General features: G+C 40.6%; 1 protein-coding gene across 9 annotated transcripts in view; it reads right to left on the bottom strand.

The window, feature by feature from the left end:
- UTRN (utrophin) overlaps positions 1-27,488 on the bottom strand; it is a 587,482-nt gene that overhangs the window by 409,912 nt on the left and 150,082 nt on the right. For 7 of the 9 annotated variants that reach the window (XM_073337527.1, XM_073337525.1, XM_073337526.1 and 4 more), the window contains 4 exons: positions 23,488-23,611; positions 15,563-15,650; positions 7,292-7,530; positions 6,861-7,041 (listed from right to left, as the gene is read on the bottom strand). In XM_073337527.1, coding sequence (XP_073193628.1) covers positions 6,861-7,041; positions 7,292-7,530; positions 15,563-15,650; positions 23,488-23,611 — 632 coding nt within the window. The other 2 variants (XM_073337532.1, XM_073337533.1) reach the window with 2 other exon arrangements.

Genomic DNA, 27,488 nt, shown 5'->3' with positions numbered 1-27,488 from the left:
AGAGGGAGAAACATCCTGACGCTGGGTCCCAAGCTTGCAAAGAGTTTCCTACACACTTCCTTCTTCCCTCAGGGCATGCTGGGAACTTCCCCGAGTCTTGTCTATTTGTGAGCGAGGCTCTGCTGGGTCCAGCAGCCCCTTGGGGCAGCCAACATCTCTGCAGCCCATTTCTGAGGTGGGGGGGAGGGGGAAATTCTGCACACACAACATTTATTTCTGCAAAATTCTGCATTGTGCAGTGGCACATAATTCCTCCCCCTCCCCCCCGGAGTAATATTATTTATTTTGAAGAGCCCCTGCCTTATTTCATGTCAGAGTGATTGGTGAATGAGACTAGAGGCCCCTTACTACATTCAGTGAGGATGATGTGCACTGCATGAGGTTTATAACTTTGTACAGTAAAGCATTTAGCAGTCAAAAAATTCTGAAGTTAAGGACGTCTGTGGAATCTTAACTCTTTGCTACCACTTTTGCTGTATTATGTTATAGTCTTGAATGAAATGGTCACATCCCGTTTTTCTCCATAGGATCACTGCCTTGTTCAACTCACAAAATGGACTGTGCGCAGAGAATGAGGTAAATGTTCAGTATTTTTCAATGTAGCCAAAACTGATAGCACTGAAGGTCTATGATCCAACAGACTATGAAATATCAAACAGCACATAAATCACACTACATTTAAATATAGTTCAGGCATAGATACTGAAACAAAGTTCACATAACTTAGGATTTATTTCATGCAGAAGAATGCTACTTTTTTGTAAATAAAGGTACATATATGCCCATGTTATCATTTACTAAGTTTAAAATTGGCTAAAAATTAAGAATATATTAGAAATTTTAATAGTTTTGCTTAATGAAAAAGTAGTTGGACATCTTTAGTTTACAAGCATATATGGTAATACAGATATAGGTCAGTCTGGCAGGAGCCCATCCAAAAGCTCTGCATCAGAGGAAATGCTACAAGTATATGAAAGATCTTAATAAAAGACCTAAAATGAGATTCCCGAACAGATCATTACCATATATGTGTTTGTGCGTTTACCATTTATATATTTGGCTGCAGTTAATTACAAAAATAGCTCCATCAAGAGGTTATGGTAGTACATGAAGTTACTAATTGACTCCATGAAAGAGGTAGATATTACCACATCCGAGGTAGAAGCTAAACTTGAACAGCTTAATGGGACTAAAACAGGGGGCCCAGATAATCTTCATCCAAGAATATTAAAGGAACTGGCACATGAAATTGCAAGCCCATTAGCAAAAATTTTTAATGAATCTGTGAACTCAGGGGTTGTACTGTATGACTAGAGAATTGTTAACATAGTTCCTATTTTTAAGGAAGGAAAAAAAGTGATCCGGGTAACTACAGGCCTCTTAGTTTGACATCTGTAGTATGCAAGATCTTGGGAAAAAATTTTGAAGGAGAAAGTAGTTAAGGACATTGAGGTCAATGGTAATTGGGACAAAATACAACACTGTTTTACAAAAGGTAGATCATGTCAATACAACCTGATCTTCTTTGAGAAAGTAACAGATTTTTTAGACAAAGGAAACTGAGCGGATCTAATTTACCTCGATTTCAGTGAGGCATTTGATACAGTTCCACATGGAGAATTATTAGCTAAACTGGAAAAGATGGGGATCAATATGAAATTGAAAGGTGGATAAGGAACTGGTTAAAGGGAAGACTACAACGGGTCACACTGAAAGGTGAACTGTCAGGCTGGAAGGAGGCTACTAATGGAGTTCCTCAGAGATCGGTTTTGGGACCAATCTTATTTAATCTTTTTATTACTGACCTTGGCACAAAAAGCCAGAGTGTGCTAATAAAGTTTACGGATGACACAAAGCTGGGAGGTATTGCCAATTCAGAGAAGGACCTACAGGAAGATCTGGATGACCTTATAAACTGGAGTAATAGGATGAAATTTAATAGTGAAAAGTGCAAGGTCATGCATTTAGGGATTAACAAGAATTTTTGTTATAAACTGGGGACACATCACTTGGAAGTAAGAGGAGGAGAAGGACCTCAGAGTATTGGTTGATCACAGCCAATGTGAGCCGCCAACGTGATATGGCCATGAAAAAAGCTAATGCAGTCTTGGGATGTATCAGGAGAGGTATTTCCAGTAGAGATAAGAAGGTGTTAGTACCATTATACAAGGCACTGGTGAGACCTCATCTGGAATAGTGTGTGCAGTTCTGGTCTCCCATGTTTAAGAAAGATTAATTCAAACTGGAACAGGTACAGAGAATGGCTACTAGGATGATCTGAGGAATAGAAAACCTGTCTTATGAAAGGAGACTCAAAGAGCTTGTCTTGTTTAGCCTAACCTAAAGAAGCCTGAGGGGAGATATGATAGCTCTCTCTAAGTATATCAGAGGGATAAATACCATGGAGGGAGAGGAATTATTTAAGGTCAGTACCAATGTGAACACAAGAACAAATAGATATAAACTGGCCATCAGGAAGTTTAGACTTGAAATTAGACGAAGGTTTCTAACCATCAGAGGAGTGAAGTTCTGCAACAGCCTTCCAAGGGAAGTAGTGGGGGCAAAAGACATATCTGGCTTCAAGACTAAGCTTGATAAGTTTATGGAAGGGATGATATGATGGGATAGCCTAATTCTGGCAATTAATTGATCTTTGACTACTAGCTGTAGATATGCCCAACGGCCTGTGATGGGATGTTAGATGGGGTGGGATCTGAGTTACTACAGAGAATTCTTTCCTGGGTGTCTGGCTGGTGAGTCTTGCCCACATGCTCAGGGTTTAGCTGATCGCCATACTTGGGGTCGGGAAGGAATTTTCCTCCAGAGCAGATTGGCAGAGGCCCTGGGGGTTTTTCACCTTCCTCTGCAGCGTGGGGCACGGGTCACTTGCTGGAGGATTCTCTGCACCTTGAAGACTTTAAACCATGATTTGAGGACTGCAATAGCTCAGACATAGATTAGACGTTTGTTACAGGAGTGGGTGGGTGAGATTCTGTGGCCTGCATTGTGCAGGAGGTCAGACTAGACGATCATAATGCTCCCTTCTGACCTTAAAGTCTATGATTCTATGAAATATATTTCACTGAAACCTTGCATATATTCAATAGTTTACTGTCTGACTGCAACATGTGGAGTACCTTCAAATCCCCTTCACTTCACAGTAGCAGCTGAGGGCACTCACAGCCTTGCAGGATAAAGCCCATAGCCAGATAAGATCCCCCCCTACATCTGTGACCTAAACAATAACTGTTACTATCACCTATTTTTTCTGCTTGACAGAACCAGTTACTGAGATTCAGAAGATGAACTCAATAGCATAGAGGCTACCTGTGGTACCCAGAGCTACTTCCATTACAGTGGTTGAACAGGTGAACTAAAAGGCCAGTTCAGCCCTACATAGAAGCCAATATTCAAGCACTGACCCATGCACCCACACAAAAAAAAAGGGGGTGTGTGATTTCACATCATCTTGCTACACACTACACCTCAATTTAAGTAGTCATGAAGAATGTAAAAAAGATATTTGGATTTTGTGAGATTTAGCTGGTCAGATGAATCCTCTAGAACAGTGGTTCTCAAACTGGGGTCACCCGGATGGCGTTAGACTTGCTCAGGCCCAGGGTCAAAGCCCAAGCCTGGGCCCCATCGCCCAGGGCTAAAGCCTTCAACCCAAGGCTGTCAGCCCTGGCTGATGGGACTTCAGGTTTGCCCCCACCCACAGCCGGGCTCAGGCTTTGGTTTAGTCCACCTCCCACCCTTCCCCCACCAGGGAGAGCAGGGCTTGGCCAGGCTCAGGCTTCGGTCCCCTCTTCTGGGGTCATGTAGTAATTTTTGTTGTCAGAAGGGGGTTGCAGTGCAATGAAGTTTGAGAACCCCTGCTCTAGAAGCTCTCTAGAGAGTCACAACTAATGAGACTTTCTGTAATACCACATCTCTCATGGATCATATACAACACAGCAGCAGATAGGACTGAAACCTGCATTGTTGCCTATTTTACAAGTTTCCCCATCTCCTTTTTTTGTCAAATAATTATTCTTTTCCTCAAAATTAATTTTAATCTTGTTCCCTTACCAGTCATTCCTCCAGAGTTCCCTCATATCTGCTATACAGCAGTGTTTCTCAACCTTTTGGTTACCATGGACAGGGTTGTTGCCTTCCTAAATTGTGTCAGGGAGACCTGTCCACAGACCAGTCGCTGAGAAACACTGGTATACCGGAACTGAGAAACTCTTTCTTTTGCTTAACGTTTCTTCTGTGTAATTTCAACCAAATTTGCAGACACCACCAAAATCAGAGGTAAACAACATATAGAACTGCAAAGTAACCAGCAAAAGGTGAGAGCAGTCAAGTCTGCAGGCAACAAGAAGAGGAGACTTGATGTTAAAAAAAGCTGTACACCCAGGAAGAAATAAATAAATAGCAGCCACGAGATGAGAAGATGTACCTAACCAGTTGCACCACTATGTTATTTTCACCTTGTCTGTATCTCCTTAATACAATCCTGATATTAATTTTTTAACATATAAAGCCATATAGTTGCTGCAGGAAATGTGGGAGATCAGATTGGGAATTCAAAATGGGAGGTTCCTCAAGAGTTATTTCAAGTGTGATTCTATTCTGAAACCGGTCCCCTCCAGTTCTATGAGATAGGTATATCTCCATATTATAAATAGGACACAGCAGATCAGTTATTTGTGTCTATTTAGAAGCCTATAAGCTCAGCAACTAGATCAGTTTTCACTACTTTTTACTCCAATTGGCACCAGAGAACCAACACAGCTTCTTATGCACCAAGAGAAATGCTTGTTAATTTTCCATCAGTTACACCCACATGGAGGGCAGTGAGCACAGATAACACTGCAGGCCTAATTGCTAGAGATATGTAAACAGCTATCTTAACTTTCATGGGGCACTGGAGGAAAACTACAGAGAGGAGCCAGCCAGAGACTGCAGCTGGAAGGGGCAGAAGTAGCCAAAGCGGGGACCACCTCTGGACAATCAGAACTTTTTACAGTTTTAACAGGACTTTCTATTTCCTGTGCTGATTGGCTGTTCACTCTAATCACCCCCTTCCCTCACAGCCTCTTCCCCTTCAGCTTCACTCCAAACCTGCTCCTCTTACCCTCTTGTCCTACCCCCTTTACCCCCTTCCCTTTCTATTTAATTTATCCTCTTCCGAACAAAATCCACCCACAAAAAAAAGTGGAACTAATGTGTTGTTTGCTGTGATCACAAGGTTGTCTTTGTTTGTTACGACCCTATGTTTGTCTCATCTATTTGGCTTATAAGTAAGGCTACAATTTTGTCAGACATTTTTAGTAAAAGTCAGGGACAGGTAATGGGCAATTAACAAAAATTCATGGAAGCTGTGACCTGTCCCTGACTTTTACTAAAAATATCCATGACAAAATGGGGAGAGAAGAGAGTCTAGCACCCTGCCCTGCTATGGATTCCCCTCCCGCCACACAGCACTGCCAGCAGGCATACCCCGCAGCTCCTGGCCACCAGCAGCTGCGGGGTGAAGTCGCAGAGGTCTGTGGAAGTCACTGATTCATAGCCACCAAATCATAGCCTTACTTATAAGCTCTTCAGAGCAGGGTCCAACTACTACCGTGTGTTTGTTTGGTGCATAGCACAATGGGGCTTCCACAGTAGGTTGGGTCTTAGTCATAACTAACTTCATAAACATGATTAATAATAGATCATAGGCTAGCAGAGCTAGCAATAGGACATGTTTTTTAAACTTGTAAATTGAACACATTTGATAAGGAAATCAGAGACACAAACATGGAACCTTACTATTATTATATGTATTATTAATTATTTTGATTGCTGTAGTGCCAAAGGGCAGCAATCCGGGCTCCATTATAGCCACCCGAGAATCATGTGAGATGGTTCCTGTCCCAGAGAGTTGACAATCTAAGTCTAAGACAAGACAAAACAGGTAGATACAAAAAACCAACAAACTACGGAAGTACAAGGCAATATGGAGACAGATAACTTTACAGGGGCACTTTACAGACTTTTAGAAGAGAAATGTATTTTAGACATAGTTCTCAAACTTTTTCCTATTTTGTAGATTGTGGCCTAACCAACCAGCCAACAATCAGAAGAGAACTAAGTTTCTCAGCAGCACAGCAATTTATCCCATAATTTTAGCATATACAATTCATAAAAGCATAAACGTTTCCTTTCTTAGACTATAATTGGCTGGTGCTGGGTCTGGTCCTACAATGTGTATGTCAAAAATTCCCACTGTAGTCAACAGGAATAGTGGCAGAGTGAAGGATTATAGAACCAGACTGATAAATGTATCACTTTTTTAATTTATTATACATAGTTCCAACAGTGTACTAGACATCTTCATAAGGGGTGAACTGTCCTTGACAAGAATAGTTGCAAGCGGTTTCTTTAACTGTTATATTTATAATAGTGCACGGTATAATTAGGTTTCAAGAGCAATAATCTGTCCTTATATTACCTTTCAGAAATTCTAATCATTCTTTCAGCACTTTCTATCATTTTCTGAAACTCTCTCTGGATATCACGGACTTATAATGTAACCTACTCTAAGAACTAATGATCTGTGGATAAAAGAGGAAAATGGAAAAGCTACTTCTACATTTCTACACAGATACAAATTCTACATGGCACTTGCAGTGCGACTACATGATGTATATAGTATGTCAATGAAGACCTAAGACAATCATACACATTATACAGTGCAGCACCACTTCTTTGCAGGCTCGGAGAACATCAGACTATGCACCAAAAGAGTATGTATCAAAATCTGATTTTTAAGAGGGACAGAATCAAAAGAGGCATCAATGTGATTTAAATAGAAGAAACGGAATATTTACCTTTATTCAGCTGCTGATGCCATTCTTCCAATTTCTGTCTGACAGATCTGAAGCGATCAGTAAAACTGCTCAAGCTGTCTTGGATGAAATTTGGAGCAGCAGGTTGGGATGTGAGCACCTTAGAGGTAGCAGTCTGATGTTCAATTTGAGGGCACAGACTTAACAGATGAGTGAGCTCCCGCTGTGAAAAAATTAAAAAACACAAAAACAAAACAAGACATACATTTAAACCATTTGTATAAATAGTTGTGCTATGATTATTCAACAGATTTAGGATAACCTTTTCAAATGCATCTAAGTCCCATTAATTTTAAGTAAGACTTGAGTGCTTTTGAGCTGATTAGTTTAGCCTGTGTCAGAGTAAGGGTGATCTGGGGTATTCCGTTCTTCTATAAGTTTGATATCAAAGTAAACAAAGTTGCCAACCTTACCTGACATGACTCTTTCAGGGCTGTTAAAGATGGTTGTTGCAATGATGAAGTGACATTTTTTAGCCACACCTCCTTCTCATTTATAATCTTCTCAAGTTCACCCATTTCCCTAAAGTATGTGTTTATTTCATCCTGGTATTGTATCTTTCTTGCCAGTTCCTCCAGGTGCCTGATCATCTCTTTCCACTCTGTCAATATCTGTTCCAGGGCACTTTTCACATCCTCAGTAAAAAGTTCCTCTGAGTCAATGAAGGAAATAAACCATTGTGGTTAGAGAAACTGCAACACATCTTGATTTACAAGTATCTAATCATTACATTCTTCAGATATATTAATGCAAATATATATGTTTCATCTATAATCACACAGGTGGTGGTTTTTTTTGTTTTTGTTTTTTTTTACTTCCAAGTCAGCCTTCCTTGAAACTATGTCAAATAGTGGTAACAAGCATTTTGGCTTTTAATTTCATGCTTATAAGCAAGACTTAGGGTATGTCTACACAGGGATAAAAAAACCCTGTGACTGGAGTAAGTCAGCTGATTCAGGCTCAGAGTCCAAAAATCACTGTGTAGATGTTCGGGCTTGGGCTCCAGCCCAAGCTTCAGGATCCTCCGCACTCACAGGGTCCCCCAAATGTCTACACAGTAATTTTTAGCCCTGCAACCTGAGCCCCACAAGCCCAAGTCAGTTGACCCAGGCTAGCCACAGCTCTGAGTGCCACTCACTCCCTCTGACAAACAAATTCACAGTTTACAGTGATGAGCTGCCACCCGTTTTTTATTTTAAATATTGAATTGTAGTTTGCAAGTTAACATTTAAACATCTTAAATCATTAAATAAAATTAACTTCATTAAACAATGGGCTTTTTAATGAAGTTTTCCCTGCAGCTCTCTAGAGTCACTGTTGAAAAAGGCAAGCAGCAAACTAGAAAGCATCAGTCCCTAACTGTACACTGGGGTCAGTAAATTTGTTGAAAGGGTGGATGGAAATGCTGCATTGTCAGGCTGGGAAAGAGGAGGAACAGTACCAAACAATGTTACATTGCAGACAGATGTGATTAAGAACTAGATGTTAATAAGAATAATAACTGCAAAACACAAGCTGACAAACACAAGGCTATTGCCAGCCCACAGAGACTGAATGAAGCATTTCTCTAGCTCTCACACACTTTTTTTTAAAAAAAGACTGAATAAATTTGAACAGCCAGTACAATACATGCCTTGAAGATGTAATATTGTAACACGAACAGACTTCACCCACACACTTCTCTCGCTGTGTTTGTATTTTTTTTCCCTTGTGGTTGGTAAGTAATTGGGGATTTTGTCTACGCTAAAACGTTATATATATGCTTGTCTTCATCACACTGCCTTGAAACTTGCAATCACTTTCAGTGCTGGTAACACCACGATTTGTAGTAGAAACTGTGGCTTATGTACAGTGATCTTACAGATACTTTCCAGATTCATAACCTTCATCCCTGCAGCACCATTATTAATAAGACATCCGATGAGGTGAGCTGTAGCTCACAAAAGCTCATGCTCAAATAAATTTGTTAGTCTCTAAGATGCCACAAGTTCTCCTTTTCTTTTTGCGGATACAGACTTACACGGCTGCTACTCTGAAATCTATTATTAATAAGGTATCTGGATATTCAGGTATATGAAGAATTTGTAACTTTAATTAGCAAGGCTATAAAATCTAATACTCTAGTATAATGATTGAGGCACTCTGAATTACAGCCTAAAATAATCAATAATTCAGATTCTTAAAAATACACTTTATAACTTGCAGTTGCAAGTTTATGTTGCTATTTCTGTTTCAATTTGCCAAATCCTTATACAAGGTGTATTTGGATGAGACCTTATGAAGTATATGCACTAGGTGAAGAAGTCATAAATTTTAAAAGAGAAATCTACATATTTTCTCTTGCTTGACATTATATATTTTTCCCCTCAACAGAAAAGTTAAACAATACTTCTATAATATCGTATTGTTAAGTGGCGCTAGCTAAATTTTGAAACATGTGTTTTACATTATAATCAGTATGTAGTGCTTGTTAAGGCCAAAGACCTTCATAGTTTAGAGAAGAATAGATTCCTCCCAGAAAAAGGTTCGAAACCTAGAAACAATTACAAAGCAGCACAAGTTTTTACTGTCTAGCTTTACACTGAATTAGCTAGCTCATGAGGTTGTGAGAGATTCTGACCCATTGTAACAGAGACTCAGGTGCAACGTTAAGCACTCCTATATTCTCACCCTATACACTATTGTAATAATCTTTGTACAAAATGTGTCTTGTGAGGTATCATTTGAAAACTAATAACTCAACTGAATCAACTGATTGTACACAGTATTACTGTATTATAAAAGTTTATAAAGTGAGGTCTTCTCTGAAAGCTAATGACACACTGGTGACTAACATCATTGTAAGATGTATGTATTAACACTATATAAGAAATTACATATTGATATTAGGCTGTACTGTCTGCGGAAACAGGAGAGGATGTCACAGCTATCTACCTGTCTCCTATGTAAATTAAGCATGGTGGAATCAGAAACAACGGAAGCTCCATTTACTTAGAAATTATCGTGGGGACGGGAAGCCCACAGGAAGGGAAGAAAAGCATGAAGTCATCCTGCCTCTTGAAACAAAGACCACATCTAATCTACAGACCTGTATCAGCATAATTACATTGCTCAGCGGAATGGATTTTTCACACCCCTGCACAACATCGTTATACTGAGCTAACCCCATACGCCAACAGGAGAGCTTTTCCCATCAACATAGCTAATCCACCTCCCTGAGAGGCGGGTAACTACACCGACAGGAGAAGCTCTCCCATTAGCATATGTCATAAATATAAAGGAAGGGGTAACCACCTTTATGTATGCAGTAACATCAAATCCCTCCTGGCCAGAGGTACAGAATCACTTACCTGTAAGGGGTTAATCAGTTCAACTAACCTAATTGGCACCTGACCAATGGGGAAAGAAGATACTTTCAAATCGGGGGGGGGGGGGTGTTTGTTCCCCCTCAGGACAGAGGAGAGACCAAGCAGGTAAACCAGCTCCTAAAAAGATACCTGAAATTATACATCTATAATTACAGAAATTGTAAGTAAAGGCAAACAAATGTGTTAGCTTGTGATTTTTCCCTATGCTAAGAGGTAGTTTTATTCCTGTTTTTTGTAACTGTGAAGTTGAGTCCAGAGGGGAGTCCTCTGTGTTTAAAATCTTTTATTACCCTGTAAAGTTACCTTCCATCCTGATTTTGCAGGTGTCATTCTTTTACTTTTTTCTTTATAATAAAGTTCTTCTTTTAAGAACCTGATTGATTTTTAGTGTCCTAAAAGCCCAAGGGTTTGGTCTGTGCTCACTTTGTTAAACTATTGGTTAGTATATTATTCTCAAGCCACCCCAGGAAAGGGGGTGAAGCGGCTTGAGGGGATATTTGGAGAAATAGGGACTCCAAGTGGTCTTTTTCCTGAATCTTTTTCTAAATCACTTGGTGGTGGCAGCAGTTACGTCCAAGGACAAGGAAAGGATTTGTGCCTTGGGGAAGTTTTTAACCTAAGCTGGTACTTATAAGCTTAGGGGTTCTTTCATGAGGGTCCCCACATCTGTACCCCAGAGTTCAGAGTGGAGAGGAAACCCTGACAGCATACAAGCATCTTCACTTAAGCACTGCAGTTGCACCAATGCACATTTTAATAATAGTGTCCAAAATAATAAAAATAATGCCCAAAGTCATTGAATTTTGGAACATATAAGCAAGGAGAGAAGCGGTCTTTGTCATCCATCACTCGACAGACACACGAGGCCAGAATTCTTGCAAGCTGAGAGGATGCCCTTCAACCAAAAGGTTGAAATATCTGGAACCAAATGTATGTGAGTAACCTGCTTAGGCAAAGATCTTTCACCTAAGACAACAGGGGAAGCTAGCACCTTATACTTTCGTTGAAGGTCCTTACCGAGGGAAAGTCAGCCATGGCTGGGAAGAAGAATGACTGGTGAGAGCAGGGTTTTGGAGAGGAGCCCAGAGTTGGAGCGCGGAGCAGCTCCAGAGCAGTGGAGCTGCAGGTTTTTGCCTGGAGCTGGAGCAGAGCCGGAGCACAGCTCCAAAGCCTTGGGCAAGAGAAACCATTTTGAACAAAACCTGTATCTTTCTAGATCAAGATTTAGACTTTTAGAAGCATATTTATTTTAGAAGCATATTTTACTTGTAACTCTTTCTATCTTCATTCCTTATATTTAAACTCACTTCAAGTCTGGGATATACACCTTAATCCACTTAAAGCTGCCTTCTCCAAACAAGGCCACTCCACCGGAGTAGTATATCAAATCATGGAACAAGCCACCCAAATACCCCGAATCTGCTTCAATACAGAAATAAAAGCCCATCCAACTGCATACCCCTAGTTATCACCTGCCTCCCACACTTGAACCCAGATTGGGTATCAAACAACTGCAACCCATGCTCAATAGGGACCTCATCCCAAAGAAAAGCTTTCCTGAACCCTGGCCTTCAAACACTTCTGGCCTTCAAATACCACCCCCTGACTCTCCAAGCTCCTCATCAGAAGCAAGCTACCCACAGACCAGGACACACCAACTCAAAGTGGCAACAGATGCAAAATTTGCAGACTTATCGTCACCGCCACAAAGATCAAAACTCCCCATAACACACTTTTCAAGATCCACAGATTCTACACATGCCTAAGACAAGATGTGGTACACCTCCGTCAGTGCATTAAATGCCCCATCAACTATGTGGGTGAGACCAGACAATCACTATGCTCTTGAATGAACTCACTCAGGAAAATGATAAAAAGATCAGAACACCCAATCACATGTGAATGAACACTTTTCATAAAGTGATCAATCTATTTCCGACCTATCAATCCTCACCCTCAAAGAAACCTGCACAACACTTTCAAAAGATGATCCTGGCAGCTTAAATTCATAGCTCTGCTAGATATTAAAAATCGTGGACCCCTCTTTTTGTCTTAACACTGCAGAGATGTTAATGAGCTACTCAACCTTGAATGGTCCCTTAGAATGTGTGCTAACTACTTATGCTAAACAATCTGTTCCATCTTGCATTTAGCCATGATGCTCAGAGTACCTTTCCTAGACCTGGAAAAGAGTTGTGTGTGGCTCAAAAGCTTGTCTCTCTCACCATCAGAAGTTGATCCAATAAAAGATATTACACCACCTACCTTGTCTCTGTAAATCCTAATTTTGTTAATAAATTTATTTCACTTTACCAAAAAGAAAAAGGAGTACTTGTGGCACCTTAGAGACTAACCAATTTATTTGAGCATAAGCTTTCGTGAGCTACAGCTCACTTCATCAGATGCATACTGTGGAAAGCGTAGAAGATCTTTTTATACACACAAAGCATGAAAAAAATACCAGCAGGAGAGTGGAGTGGGGGGAGGTTTTTTTTTTCATGCTTTCTGTGTATAAAAAGATCTTCTACGCTTCCCACAGTATGCATCCGATGAAGTGAGCTGTAGCTCACGAAAGCTCATGCTCAAATAAATTGGTTAGACTCTGAGGTGCCACAAGTACTCTTTTTCTTTTTGGGAATACAGACTAACACGGCAGTTACTCTGAAACCTTTCACTTTACCATAAACCAACTCAATGCTGTGTTTAAAGAGAAAGGAGTATTCACCCCAGTTAATAAGCTTGTGATGTGTGTGTGTCTCTAAATGAACCATATTATTTCTCTGAACTACCCAGGAGAGGTTAGACATTGCAGAACACATGGTTTTGGTAAAATTTGGGAGTAGGAGTATGTTGGGGGTCACCCTGCAAGTAGCAACCATGACTAGTGGAAGCTAGAGCAGGAATGTGGACAGTCTGCTGGGGTCAGAGCACCTGACCCACAGCTGTCTAGCACAAAGACATTCAGGATGCAACCTGCATGCTGGCAGGCTGGCTGTGAATGGTCCAGGTTGGGAGCTACAACAGCAAAGCACTGAGAGACACCTAAGGTAAGGGGTTATCATTGTCTGCCACCACACTGGTCTGGACTGCACCCCCAGAAAGTGACACCAGGTCACTGACAAAATTAGAGATTTGAGCACTGGCAGGAAAAGAATAGTCTGGCTAGACACTCCTAGCAATAAGGGCTTTCTGAGTGGGAAAAGCCAACTGTTGGGTAGCCTAGCAGAAGTTTTATGAAGTCTATCAGAAAAAATGGTCAACACCAGTGGTGTGCACTATTAGGATATAGATATTCAGGCCTGTCTGTAAAGGCCTGTACTCTAAGAATGTAGGTGTATTCTTATCACTTGGCTAGTTCTAGAGGTATAAAAGAAAGAATCAAAATCACTGTCTGCCAGTGTAAGTGCCTTCTCTTACTGAGACAGTCTGAGGCCCTGTGCTTAGGCTAAGGCCTTTGGCTAAGCAGCAGAGGCAGCCATAAGCTGGGAAGCGACCGGTCACAACCTCACATTCCAAACTAGTCACATTGAAATAAGGTGCTATTGGGCTGTTAGGAATACAATCCTGTCCTGATAGTGCCTATCACCTCCGGAGAAAGGGAAGCGCCTAGAAAATGTAAAAGGAAATTTAGGATGCTGTCTGGCAAGAACTCACTTATCAATAGCTGGGATGTGAAATCCTCACTTCTGCATCGTTGCGTCATTATAGTTCCCACTTTGCTATTGTTTGTCTGTATAATCTCTGTCTGGTTCTGTGATTGTTCCTGTCTGCTGTATAATCTGGGTGTAAACTAATTAAGGTGGTGGGATATAATTGGTTACATAATCATGTTACAATGTGTTAGGATTGGTTAGTTAAATTTCAGTAAAATCATTGGTTAAGGTACAGCTAAGCAAAACTCAAGTTTTACTATATAGTCTGCAGTCAATCAGGAAGTGGGTGGGTGGGTGGGTGGGTGGGGGAAATGGGAACAGGGAATGGGGGTAAGGAAGTTGGAATCATGTTTGGCTAAGGGCAGGAATGGGAACAGGGACACAGGTAAGGCTCTGTGGTGTCAGAGCTGGGAAGGGGGACACTAAGGAAGGAAACTGGAATCATGCTTGCTGGAGGTTCACCCCAATAAACATCGAATTGTTTGCACCTTTGGACTTCGGGTATTGTTGCTCTCTGTTCAAGCGAGAGGCCAGGGAAGTAAGTGGGTGAAGGAATAAGCGCCCTAACATGCACCACAACACTTTTAGTAAGGCATGCAACTTTACACGTGTATGCGAGGTCATGACCTCGTATTGCGAAGGATCCCATTTTGTAGAACATGTGGCATGATCTCTCATGTGTGTGAGATCACACGGTGTGGAGGATGCAATCTGGTTCTTCAAAATGCTGTCCTCCATGAAGTGTTCAGGGGCCAGACAGAATCATCCTACGGGCACAGTCAGTCCTGGGGCATGCAATGCAAGTGTTGCATACACAGACATCACTGTCAACACGCTAATGGTGGTATGCATCACCCCTTTTACTAGCTGAGAGCTCTGCTAATCATAACTATGGTGCCAAGGTGCAATTGTGGACTAGACCTCAGAGCAACAACCATTCTGTCTCCAGAGTATGTGAAGAGCTGCTTTACAGAACAATGAGACATGCTTTACTGACAGCATTTCATTATATTTATTGGAATTATTATCTAGGAATCCTTTGGCATGGCTGAAAGATTCAGCTTTCACTGATGTTAATTATAAGTTTTCAAAAGTTCGGGTTTTAACAAACATTCACTTAGATTAGGTCTCAAGCTGTGATCGTCTTCTTTGCGCCATGGGTAGTGACTGTATTTCCAAAAACACTGACGAGAGTTTTTACACAGAGTCATAAACATGCATAAAGTAGACAAATATTCAGAGATAGATACACTGATATTTGTCCAATTCAAACTTTGCTCTAAAACGGCAGGCCAGTATGCAAGTCTTTAAGACACATGCTTTGTGTAAGATTCCAAAAGAACAATATATAATTTGAACATTGCCTTTTCCAAAGTCTTCAGATCATTGGAAATAAAACAGAAACCCTAGGAGGAAGTGAATGGACACACACTACTTTAGAGAAATGTTTTCAGAGCTGACCTTTTGTTATTTTTGTTAACATTCACATGCATTGTGTTCACCAACACAATTAAGACCCATTCAGCTCTCTAGAAGAGAAGAGTTGAAGAAAGGCTTAATCTGGAAAAGTATCTTCAATAAATGCCTCTGTTTCCACTCAGTCAAGTGCTTACATCACTTGCCTCCACCAAAACAAAATGAAAGAACTTTAAAGATCTCTTACCCTTTCCCATTTGATCCAACAGATTCTGTCCGCTTTGGCTCAGATCATCTATCTTCTGGCTTTTCTCGGCCATTTCTTTTTCTAGGGCCTGTGAATCAAATCCCAACAAAGAACGTAGTTTCAAAGATGGGCATTTCAATTGACATAAAAACTTTTTCAGTACAGCACGTAATACGTACTTCCCTGCCACTCCCCAGATAACTCAGGATTTCTTTAAGGAGATTCCAGTTGCAAACAGCAACACATCTTTGAGTGTTTTCTAGTCATGTTTCCTTCAGAAACTAGTGCAAAACTGTATTACATAGTAAAACTTACTGGTCACAAAAAAAGCGAAAGATTAATCATAGTAGCAGGATACCAAAAATAAAAGGTGACCAAAACAGTCTAGTGGGCCAGTGATGGTGAGATGTGGACCCTTTCATATATGAATTCCAATTCAAACCTGAAACATGCAGCATGTGACTAACTATTTAGCAGCCATTCAGTGTCCCATGGGAAAGTGACTTTTCAGTTAAATTCATATTAAAATACAGTAAAAAGTACAGTTGGAAATCTCAGAAGAGAACAGTGGGGTGAAGGTAACAGCCCACTTACTCAGCAACACGGGCCAGCAAGGGCACACCACTCTACACTCTCTGTACTGGCCTCCCAGGGAATATTTTATTCCCTGCATTTAAAGCCAACAAGCATTTTCTCCCAGTGCCAGTTGCAAGAAGTTGATAAAACACTGCAATTTTATTCCTAGTGTTGTTGTAGCATTCTTGGTTTTTTGGTTTGATCCATGTTTATTAAGTTTAGTCTAAGTCAAATTCAGCCAATGGGTAGAATTTCCTGGCCTTTTATTCTTGAATGCTTAACTCCCATGTTCTTTTCCAGTTAATTTTGTGTGCCTTAAAGGGCCTCATTTTGGTCTCCTAGATTCATAGATTCATAGATATTTAGGTCAGAAGGGACCATTATGATCATCTAGTCTGACCTCCTGCACAATGCAGGCCACAGAATTTCACCCACCACTCCTAAAAAAGACCTCACACCTATATCTGTGCTATTGAAGTCCTCAAATTGTAGTTTGAAGACCTCAAGGAGCAGAGAATCCTCCAGCAAGTGACCCGTGCCCCATGCTACAGAGGAAGGCGAAAAACCTCCAGGGCCTTCCAATCTGCCCTGGAGGAAAATTCCTTCCCGACCCCAAATATGGCGATCAGCTAAACCCTGAGCATATGGGCAAGATTCATCAGCCAGATACTACAGAAAATTCTTTCCCGGGTAACTTGGATCTTACCCCATCTAAAAACCCATCACAGGCCATTGGGCCTATTTACCATGAATATTTAATTACCAAAACCATGTTATCCCATCATACCATCTCCTCCATAAACTTATCGAGTTTAATCTTAAAGCAAGATAGATCTTTTGCCCCCACTACTTCCCTCGGAAGGCTATTCCAAAACTTCACTCCTCTGATGGTTAGAAACCTTCGTCTAATTTCTAATCTAAATTTCCTAGTGGCCAGTTTATATCCATTTGTTCTTGTGTCCACATTGGTATTGAGTTTAAATAATTCCTCTCCCTCTCTGGTATTTATCCCTCTGATATATTTATAGAGAGCAATCATATCTCCCCTCAACCTTCTTTTAGTTAGGCTAAACAAGCCAAGCTCCCTGAGTCTCCTTTCATAAGACAAGTTTTCCATTCCTCGGATCATCCTAGTAGCCCTTCTCTGTACCTGTTCCAGTTTGAATTCATCCTTCTTAAACATGGGAGACCAGAACTGCACACAGTATTCCAGGTGAGGTCTCACCAGTGCCTTATATAACGGTACTAAAACCTCCTTATCCCTACTGGAAATACCTCTCCTGATGCATCCCAGGACGACATTAGCTTTTTTCACAGCCATATCACATTGGCAGCTCATAGTCAACCTATGATCAACCAATACTCCAAGGTCCTTTTCCTCCTCCGTTACTTCTAGTTGATGCGTCCCTAGCTTATAACTAAAATTCTTGTTATTAATCCCTAAATGCATGACCTTACACTTCTCACTATTAAATTTCATCCTATTCCTATTACTCCAGTTTACAAGGTCATCCAGATCCTCCTGTAGGGTATCCCTGTCCTTCTCTAAATTAGCAATACCTCCCAGCTTTGTATCATCTGCAAACTTTATTAGCACACTCCCACTTTTTGTGCCCAGGTCAGTAATAAAAAGATTAAATAAGATTGGTCCCAAAACTGATCCTTGAGGAACTCCACTGGTAACCTCCCTCCAACTTGACAGTTCACCTTTCAGTAGGACCCGTTGTAGTCTCCCCTTTAACCAATTCCCTATCCACCTTTCAATTTTCCTATTGATGCCCATCTTATCCAATTTAACTAATAATTCCCCATGTGGCACAGTATCAAACGCCTTACTAAAATCTAAATAAATTAGATCCACTGCGTTTCCTTTATCTAAAAAATCTGTTGCTCTCTCAAAGAAGGAAATCAGGTTGGTTTGGCACGATCTACCTTTTGTAAAACCATGTTGTATTTTGTCCCATTTACCATTGACTTCAATGTCCTTAACTACCTTCTCCTTCAAAATTTTTTCTAAGACCTTGCATACTACAGATGTCAAACTAACAGGCCTATAATTACTTGGATCACTTTTTTTCCCTTTCTTAAAAATAGGAACTATGTTAGCAATTCTCCAATCATACGGTACAACCCCTGAATTTACAGATTCATTAAAAATTCTTGCTAATGGGCTTGCAATTTCTTGTGCCAATTCTTTTAATATTCTTGGATGAAGATTATCTGGGCCCCCCGATTTAGCCCCATTAAGCTGTTTGAGTTTCGCTTCTACCTCAGATATGGTGATGTCTACCTCCATATCCTCATTCCCATTTATCATGCTACCATTATCCCTAAGATCCTCTTTAGTCTTATTAAAGACTGAGGCAAAGTATTTGTTTAGATATTGGGCCATGCCTAGATTATCCTTGACCTCCACTCCATCCTCAGTTTTTAGCGGTCCCACTTCTTCTTTCTTTGTTTTTTTCCTATTTATATGACTATAGAACCTTTTACTATTGGTTTTAATTCCCTTTGCAAGGTCCAACTCTACTTGACTTTTAGCCTGTCTCACTTTATCCCTACATATTCTGACCTCAATAAGGTAGCTTTCCTTACTGATCCCTCCCTTCTTCCACTCCCTATATGCTTTCTGCTTTTTCTTAATTACCTCTCTAAGATGCTTGCTCATCCAGCTTGGTCTACAACTCCTGCCTATGAATTTTTTCCCCTTTCTTGGGATGCAGGCTTCCGATAGCTTCTGCAGCTTTAATTTAAAATAATCCCAGGCCTCCTCTACCTTTATGAATTTAAACCCATAAATTCTTCAGTCCAATCCACTTCCCTAACTAATTTCCTTAATTTTTGAAAGTCAGCCCTTTTGAAATCAAAAACCCTAGTTGCAGATTTATTTTTGTTAATCCTTCCATTCAGTTTGAACTGAATTAGCTCATGATCACTTGAGCCAAGATTATCCCCTACAACCATTTCCTCTATGAGATCCTCATTACTCACCAAGACCAGATCTAAAATGGCATCCCCTCTAGTCGGTTCAGCAACTACTTGTTGAAGGAATCCATCAGCTATCGCATCTAGGAAAATCTGAGCCCTATTATTATTACTAGCACTCGTCCTCCAGTCTATATCTGGGAAGTTAAAGTCTCCCATGATCACACAGTTTCCATTAGTATTTACTTTATTAAAAACATTAAAAAGGGCTCTATCCATATCCAAATTAGATCCCGGTGGTCTATAGCACACCCCAAGCACTATCCTAGGGGAGGCTCTAATAGTTTTCTTCCCCAATTTAATTATTGCCCAGACAGACTCAGTCATATCCATTTCATCGCTTCTTATTTCTTTACATTCTATCTCATCATTGATATACAGTGCTACTCCACCACCTTTACCTTTATTTCGGTCTTTCCTAAACAGCACATACCCTTCAATACCTGTAGCCCAGTCATGACTACTATTCCACCAGGTCTCTGTTATACCTATAATATCTGGTTTCACTTCCTGCACCAGTAACTCTAGTTCCTCCATTTTGTTACCTAGGCTCCTTGCATTAGTGTACAAACATCTTAATTTTTGCTGTTTGGCCTCACTCACATTCTGTACCCTATTAGGCACGGTTATTTTACTACCAGTATAACCTATTAGACTTGTATCTACACTGCCCTTCCTCCTACCTACAGCTGTATCCACTCTTACTTCATTTTCTTTCCACTCTATGCTAAATTCTGGCGTGGAGATTACCTGGACATCTCCCAACCATCTCCCCCAAATTCCTAGTTTAAAGCTCTCTTAATCAGTTGTGCCAGCCTCCATCCTAGAAGTCTATTTCCTTCCCTACTCAGATGAAGTCCATCCCGAGAGAACTGTCCTCTATCCATGAATGCCTCCCAATGGCCATACATCCCAAAGCCCTCCTTATAGCACCACTGCCTAAGCCATCTATTGATAGTCATAATCTTGTCACACCTTTGTTGCCCTTCTCTAGGAACAGGCAAAATCCCACTAAAGATCACCTGAGCCTCAATTTCCTTAAGCGTCCTCCCCAGCCTAACATAGTCTCCCTTAATACTTTCCAGTGAGAATCTAGCCGTATCATTTGTTCCCACATGAAGGATAATTAGGGGATTCTTTCCCGCTCCCTTTAGAATCCTTTTTAACCTCAGGTCTACATCCCGTATCTTAGCACCTGGAAGACAGCACACCCTCCTATTTTCTGGATCAGCTCTGGTTACAGGCCTATCTATTCTTCTCAATAAAGAGTCCCCAATCACATAGACCTGCCTTTTCCTAGTGACGGTGCTATTCTCCAGTCTATCCCCTGTTCCCTCTGGCTGCAAGTTTTTTCCATTCCCATTCTCCCTTGTAATCCTTTTTAACCCATCCTGTATCCTCCTGGGGCTCATATTTGGTGTAATCTCCATTAACTCTTCCCCTTTTCCTATAGGACTAACCGCTCTTCTCTTCTTCCTTGCCCTGTCACCTTCAGTGACTACCTGCTGAGCCCCTTCTTCATTTTCCAACTCTGCAAACCTATTCTGAAGCTCTATTTCTCCTTCACTAGCCCGTCTTTTCCTCTGCCTAGTTCTTTTAGTCACATGCTTCCACTGACCACTTTCCTCACCCAGTCTCCCCTCAAAATTCCCTAGTCCTGCTTCCATCTGCAAGTCTGAGCTTTTCCCTTCAGATACCTCATGTCTTTGCTCCATAATCTGCTCAAACCCCTTCCTAAACTCTACCAGACTTTCCACCTGCATCTCCAAACCTCTGATCTTTTCCTCCATCAGCTCTATCAGACGGCATTTCATGCAGACAAAACTCTTACCAGGTGCCCCCTCCAGGATCATGTACATACCACAGCTTCCACATCCAGTCATCTTCATTGTGTCATCTGCTACATGGGTCACTCCCACTGCCACCTCTGAATCTGTCATAGCCTTCCCACCTAAATCCTGTTAATCTGGGAAACACAAACCACACCAAAACACCACCACCCACAGCAAAACCAAACCCCACACAAGCACCACAAGACAAACTCCGCTTTCAAACTCCCACTCAAACTCCCCTGTTTACAGCTCTGTTTGCTAGCTCCTGTGCTGCTGCAGCTGTCTCCTAATGTCTCTGGAAAACTTTCATAAATTCACAGGAGTAGGATTTGGCCCCAACTTAACAATAAGTGAACAGTGTTATCCGCTGAGTAGAGCTAACTGCAGTAATTTACACTGTGAGCTGCAGAATTCTTTAAGTTCTGTTAAAGAATGCGTCGAATCCTGTGAAATCTGAAGCTTCCAATTTGCCTAGAAAGTAGATATTGCAGATGCAAGCTTCTCCATGTTGTCCTGCCTACACATTTTTAATTTATTCTTTTGAGAATACCCTGACACTTGCAAGATCAGGGCTCCAGGCGCTTTTATTTTTCCCCCTCTCTCCATACCACACATCATTGGAAGTGAAACTGTTAATTCTTTCAAATAACTGAAGTTTCTTTTCCCTCCTATCATTTCCCCCAAAAAAGCTTCTTTAAAAATAATTGAGTAATGAGGGAAATCTGAGTCGAATTGATGAGCTTTCAAATGTGGTGTGAAGGCAGAGAGATTCATGGTCATTTTGATACATTCTGGGAGTGAAGTCTGCAATAGATGCTGGAGGCCTAGAAACCTGCCCTCTGTAGTAATGGGTGTATTGCTGCAGTGTGATTGTGTAGAGGGAGATGGTTCCTCAGATAACCTGTGCCAGCCCTGTGGAGAGCGCTGAATACCAAAACCTCAACCTTGAATTTAAATTTCTTAAATCGAAACTGTCAAAATCATTTCCCTTCTTCCTTCCTTTTTATTTTGGGGGCGGGGGGCAGTAATTAAATTATTGGTTCAGATTGGCTTCTTTAACTTATTAGTAAATATAGGGCCAACGTTTTGAAACTGGAGTGGCTCCATCTTCCTTCTTAGCTCTTCTCTCCTTTCCATTTCCCAACATATCCATTGTGCTCAGGTCAAACAGCTCAGCTAAATAATCCTTCACATCCTTAACCCACATTTCACTGGGTTTTTTTTATTTTTAAAATCTCACACACACACCAGGAACCCCCTCGCTACTCCCTCTTGCGCCATCCATCTACCCCTCCTTCCAGTTCCCCCTCAAAATAAATCTTCTTGAAGGGATGCACAAGCCACAGTCTCAAATTCAATTAACTTTTTAATTATAAGCCCTCCTGATGCATGCCAGTGACCTCACAGACTTATTGTTTGCACACTCATCCTTTTCTCCATCAACTCTTCATGTTTGTCACCTTCTTCTACTCCTGTCTTAACACAGACTCCAAGCCTGCAATTGACAACAGACAGGTGGAACTGCTACATTTCCCTGGAACCCTTACTTACTTAAATGGGGCTCCACAGGGGAGCATGCTGTCTGTGTGCTGTAAATTGCAGAATTGGGATCATACTGTAAACTCTTCTGGGCAGGGACTGTTTTGTGAAGAGCCATGCACATTTATGGAGGTTTATGAATAATAAAATAATAATAATAATAGCAGCAGTAGCTATAACATCCTTCCATATAGCCTCAATGTCATCTTTTTGCACTGGAGCCTACTCAAAAGTGAGCCTCCTTCTGGAGACTTACATATGCACATTAAGATTCCACAAGCAGATTCAAGTACTGCTAATATTCCAGTAAGCTTTTGCAAAGACAATGCTTCAAAAAAAAAAAAAAATGGTGACAAGGATTCAGGCTTCCAATGGCATGAATCCAAGACAGAGGAGGCATAGCTCCCACAGGGTCTTGTAAATTCTACACTGTCTCACAGGTTGGTGACAGTTTTATAGCAACAGTACTGTATAAAGCATATAATTACAGGGACTCTGACCTATGCTAAGATTCTAAGTAGTAAGATTCCAATTACTTTAGCAATAAAACACTTCAGGCTCTTCTGAGGGATAGGGTGGGCAGAGGGTATGCCTCCAGGGGATTGTGTATAGAGACTGCCCACAGCTGTATACTTCCCCAAAGTTTCTTGAGTTTTCAATCAGTCCCCATCTCCAGTTGTCAGCCATGAGGCCAAAATAAGTAGCCAGATAGAAAACACAATAATCCTCAAGAAATGCACTTATTACTACACTGAAGATAGATATTAGCAAGAAAAAAACCCCAACTCCCAGTAAATCAGTAAGCATGACCTTACAGCCACAATATCGCTTATAGCCAGAGAGTTCCACATTTGTCCAGCATTCTAGAGCCATTTAACAATGGGACTTAATCCACAGAAACCTCTCAGATCTGACTGTACCACCAACTGATAGCAAGCAAAAACTGACACAATAAACTATTCACTGGAACATCCTTCCATCTTCTCAGTTTACCTTCAACTTTTCTTTCACGTTTGCAGTCTCTCTCATCTTCTTGTATTCTTTGATCTCTATGGCCTGAATGGCAGTTTTTGATTTCAAAATCCAGTTCAACAGCTCAGCATTTTCAGCATCAAACCTGGTTTAAAAGGTCAGACAAAATTTTTCATCATTTTTTTTTCTCCCCATTCAATCATTGTGTCTTTTATTTAGTTCCCCACGTTCCTCCATCAACACTGAGAAAGCAAGGTGGCACACATACATTCATGTATTTTCACATTACTGTCCTACCACAAGTAAGCAGCGACAAACCTCACTGCTTACAGGTTTCAGAGTAGCAGTCGTGTTAGTCTGTATTTGCAAAAAGAAAAGGAGTACTTGTGGCACCTTAGAGACTAACCAATTTATTTGAGCATAAGCTTTCGTGAGCTACAGCTCACTTCATCGGATGCATTCAGTGGAAAATACAGTGGGGAGATTTGTATACACAGAGAACATAAAAAAATGGGTGTTTATCATGCACACTGTAAGGAGAGTGATCACTTAAGATGAGCTATTATGAGCAGGAGAATGTGGGGGGGGGGGGAGGAGAAAACCTTTTGTAGTGATGATCAAGGTGGGCCATTTCCAGCAGTTAAAAAGAACATCTGAGGAACAATGGGAGGTGGGGGGGGGGGGGGGGGGGGGATAAACAACGGGAAATCGTTTTACTTTGTGTAATGACTCAACCACTCCCAGTCTCTAATTCAAGCCTAAGTTAATTGTACCCAATTAGCAAATTAATTCCAGTTCAGCAGTCTCTCGGAGTCTGTTTTTGAAGTCTTTTTGTTGAAGAATAGCCACTTTTAGGTCAGAAATCGAGTGACCAGAGAGATTGAAGTGTTCTCTGACTGGTTTTTGAATCTTAGAATTCTTGAAGTCTGATTTGTGTCCATTTATTCTTTTACGTAGAGACTGTCCAGTTTGACCAATGTACATGGCAGAGGGGCACTGCTGGCACGTGATGGCATATATCACATTGGTAGATGTGCAGGTTAACGAGCCTCTGATAGTGTGGCTGATGTGATTAGGCCCTATGATGGTGTCCCCTGAATAGATATGTGGACACAGTTGGCAACGGGCTTTGTTGCAAGGATAGGTTCCTGGGTTAGTGGTTCTGTTGTGTGGTGTGTGGTTGCCGGTGAGTATTTGCTTCAGGTTGGGGGGTTGTCTGTAGGCAAGGACTAGCCTGTCTCCCAAGATTTGTGAGAGCGATAGGTCATCCTTCAGGATAGGTTGTAGATCCTTGATGATTTGTTGGAGAGGTTTTAGTTGGGGGCTGAAGGTGACGGCTAGTGGCATTCTGTTATTTTCTTTGTTGGGCCTGTCCTGTAGTAGGTGACTTCTGGGTACTCTTCTGGCTCTGTCAATCTATTTCTTCACTTCAGCAGGTGGGTATGGTAGTTGTAAGAATGCTTGATAGAGATCTTGTAGGCGTTCGTCTCTGTCTGAGGGGTTGGAGCAAATGTGGTTGTATCATACAACCTGGCTGTAGACAATTTTTTCATGTTGTGTGTATATAAATCTCCCCACTGTATTTTCCACTGAATGCATCCGATGAAGTGAGCTGTAGTTCACGAAATCTTATGCTCAAATAAATTGGTTAGTCTCTAAGGTGCCACAAGTACTCTTTTTCTTTTCACTGCTTACAGACTCTTTATTAAACTGCCATAGTGAAAACCATATCATCATCAACTTCCCTTGCAGGAACTTTGATGCAATGATACCATTTGTTTTCTCATTTTACAGATACCTTACAACACATGACATAAGGTCCTATAGGATGCATCTTACAATGCTATAAGCATAAGAATAGGTTTCCCTAAAACAAAACAAAATTAAAAATATGAATGAGACAACTAAGGACTTTTTTTTTCCAAACTGTAAATATATGTAAAAAATACATATTAGCTTAAAAGAAGAACCAGCAGCTAAAGAACTACATAATAATTCAGAGAGCAGCTGGCAAAAGCATTATAAATGATCAGCTGATTGAGAAATATCTTATAATCTGGCTCTTCAGCTACACTAAGGGCTTGTCTACATAGGAAAGCTAAGCCACTATCAGCTAAGGTGTGAATTTAAACCAACATATTTACACCAGAATAGCTCACCATAAAAGTGACTTTTTTAGGTTTAGTTTAAACCATTTCCAAAAGTGACAAATTAAACAAGAAAAAAATAAAATAAAAACAAACACACACTTGGGACTATACCAGTTTAACTATATTGGTTTAAAGTCACACTTTAGATTATACCAGTATTACTTTCCCATGCAGAACAACAGCCTGTAATTAACCCAGTGAGAAACTAATTCCAGCAAGTTACTGTTAATTCAGTCAAACTGTTCATGGGAGAATTTGCAAGTTTCCTGCCATTGTTCATTTATTGGCTCAAATGTGTGTTGCTGGGAAGTAACAAAAACATCGACTGAAAGTTTAACCTGTTTTTTCCAACTCCATTTTCTGATACAGCTTTCACACTAGTAAAGGGAGATGGTAAAATGAGGCAGGATCAATCACTGCCTTAAAAAGCAAAAACAGTTTACACAGCATTATGAACCTCTAATTCAAGAACTGTAAACAGAGAAGGATGATCTTATGGTTAAGACATCAGACTGGGACTAAGGTGCTCTGGATTCAATCAGACACTGCGCTACAGACTTGTCAGGTGACTTCAGACAAGTTCCTTTATCTCTCTGTGCTTTAGTTCTCCATCTTTAAAATGGGGATATTTTAAGCTATAAAAAGATACAGCTATTTCTTACCATGTGTAAGAACAGCATCTAGCACAGTAAAGCCCTGCTCTTGGCTCAGGCCTCTAATATTAATAAAGTACAGAAGACAAACCGCTGACTGGTCAAATAAACTATTGAATTTTTCAAAATAGAGAGTAAACGGAAAATGACTATGGATAAGACAAGTGCATGCACAACATCTACTCTGTTCATTTATCTTGACCATAGTAATTTAGTTTTCGTTACAATATTTCATAAAGGACACTAAAGTACATTTTGCTAAAACACACCACACACCCAAATGAGTTCCTTGCAATGAGACCTTAATACCTTCTGGTCTCTGCTATTAAATATATAAGAAGGCTGGGGGCAGACCACCAGTTTTTCTGTCCAGATAGTTGCGACAATGTATTTTAATGCAATTACAAGTAAATAATAAATTAATAAATTATATATTCCTAAATAAAATAAATATTACTTGGCACTTGCATGGTGCTTTTAATCTAAAGATCTAAAAGTGCTTTACAAGGGAAATTATCTCCCTTTTTCAATGGGGAAACTGAGGCACAGAGAGGCTGAACACCACATTTTTCAGTGGTCTTGAGCACCCATAACTCCATTTGAAGTTAATGGGATCTGCAGGTATTCTGTATCTCTGAAAACCAGATGGTGAATTGACTTCCACAAAAAACACACAGTGAAGCAGAGACAGAGCTACAAACAGAACTCAGGTCTATGAGAAAATGTCTTCTAAATAAATAAACGAACAAAATGGAGATACATTCACTTTTTGAGTGGTGGAAAAATTCATGATTATTCGTTACACACCAATTTCCAGAAGGTTGTGTGTAACATCCTTAAACCTTTGCACAAGTGGAGGTGCAATGCAGAGCATACGTCACTGTCAGAGATGGGGACCTACCAAGTATAATTGGGGCCCGCACTTATGTGAAAATAACAGATTTTTCTTTTGAATCACAGTTTGGAGGGGAGGGGGGGAGCGGAATCAAAAAAACAATTGTGTCAACCTGAAACAAAATGTTTGGCAAACCAAAAAGTTGGAAAAAAAACACAGATGATTTTTGAAAACTCATTTTTTAAAACTTAGTTTTGAAATGTACTTGAAATTTTGTAAAGTCATTCTGAATCAAAAATTCAAAACACATTTTGTTTTAGCTTTTCTTTTAAGGTTTTTCTTCCCCCGGACAAACAAATGTACAAGCTCGCAAAACGTTTTGGT

This window comes from Lepidochelys kempii, chromosome 3 (assembly GCF_965140265.1).
Source record: "Lepidochelys kempii isolate rLepKem1 chromosome 3, rLepKem1.hap2, whole genome shotgun sequence".
In the NCBI taxonomy this organism is placed as follows: domain Eukaryota; kingdom Metazoa; phylum Chordata; order Testudines; family Cheloniidae; genus Lepidochelys; species Lepidochelys kempii.
Note: the sequence above shows the minus strand (reverse complement) of the source record. Positions and strands in the feature narration are given on the sequence as shown.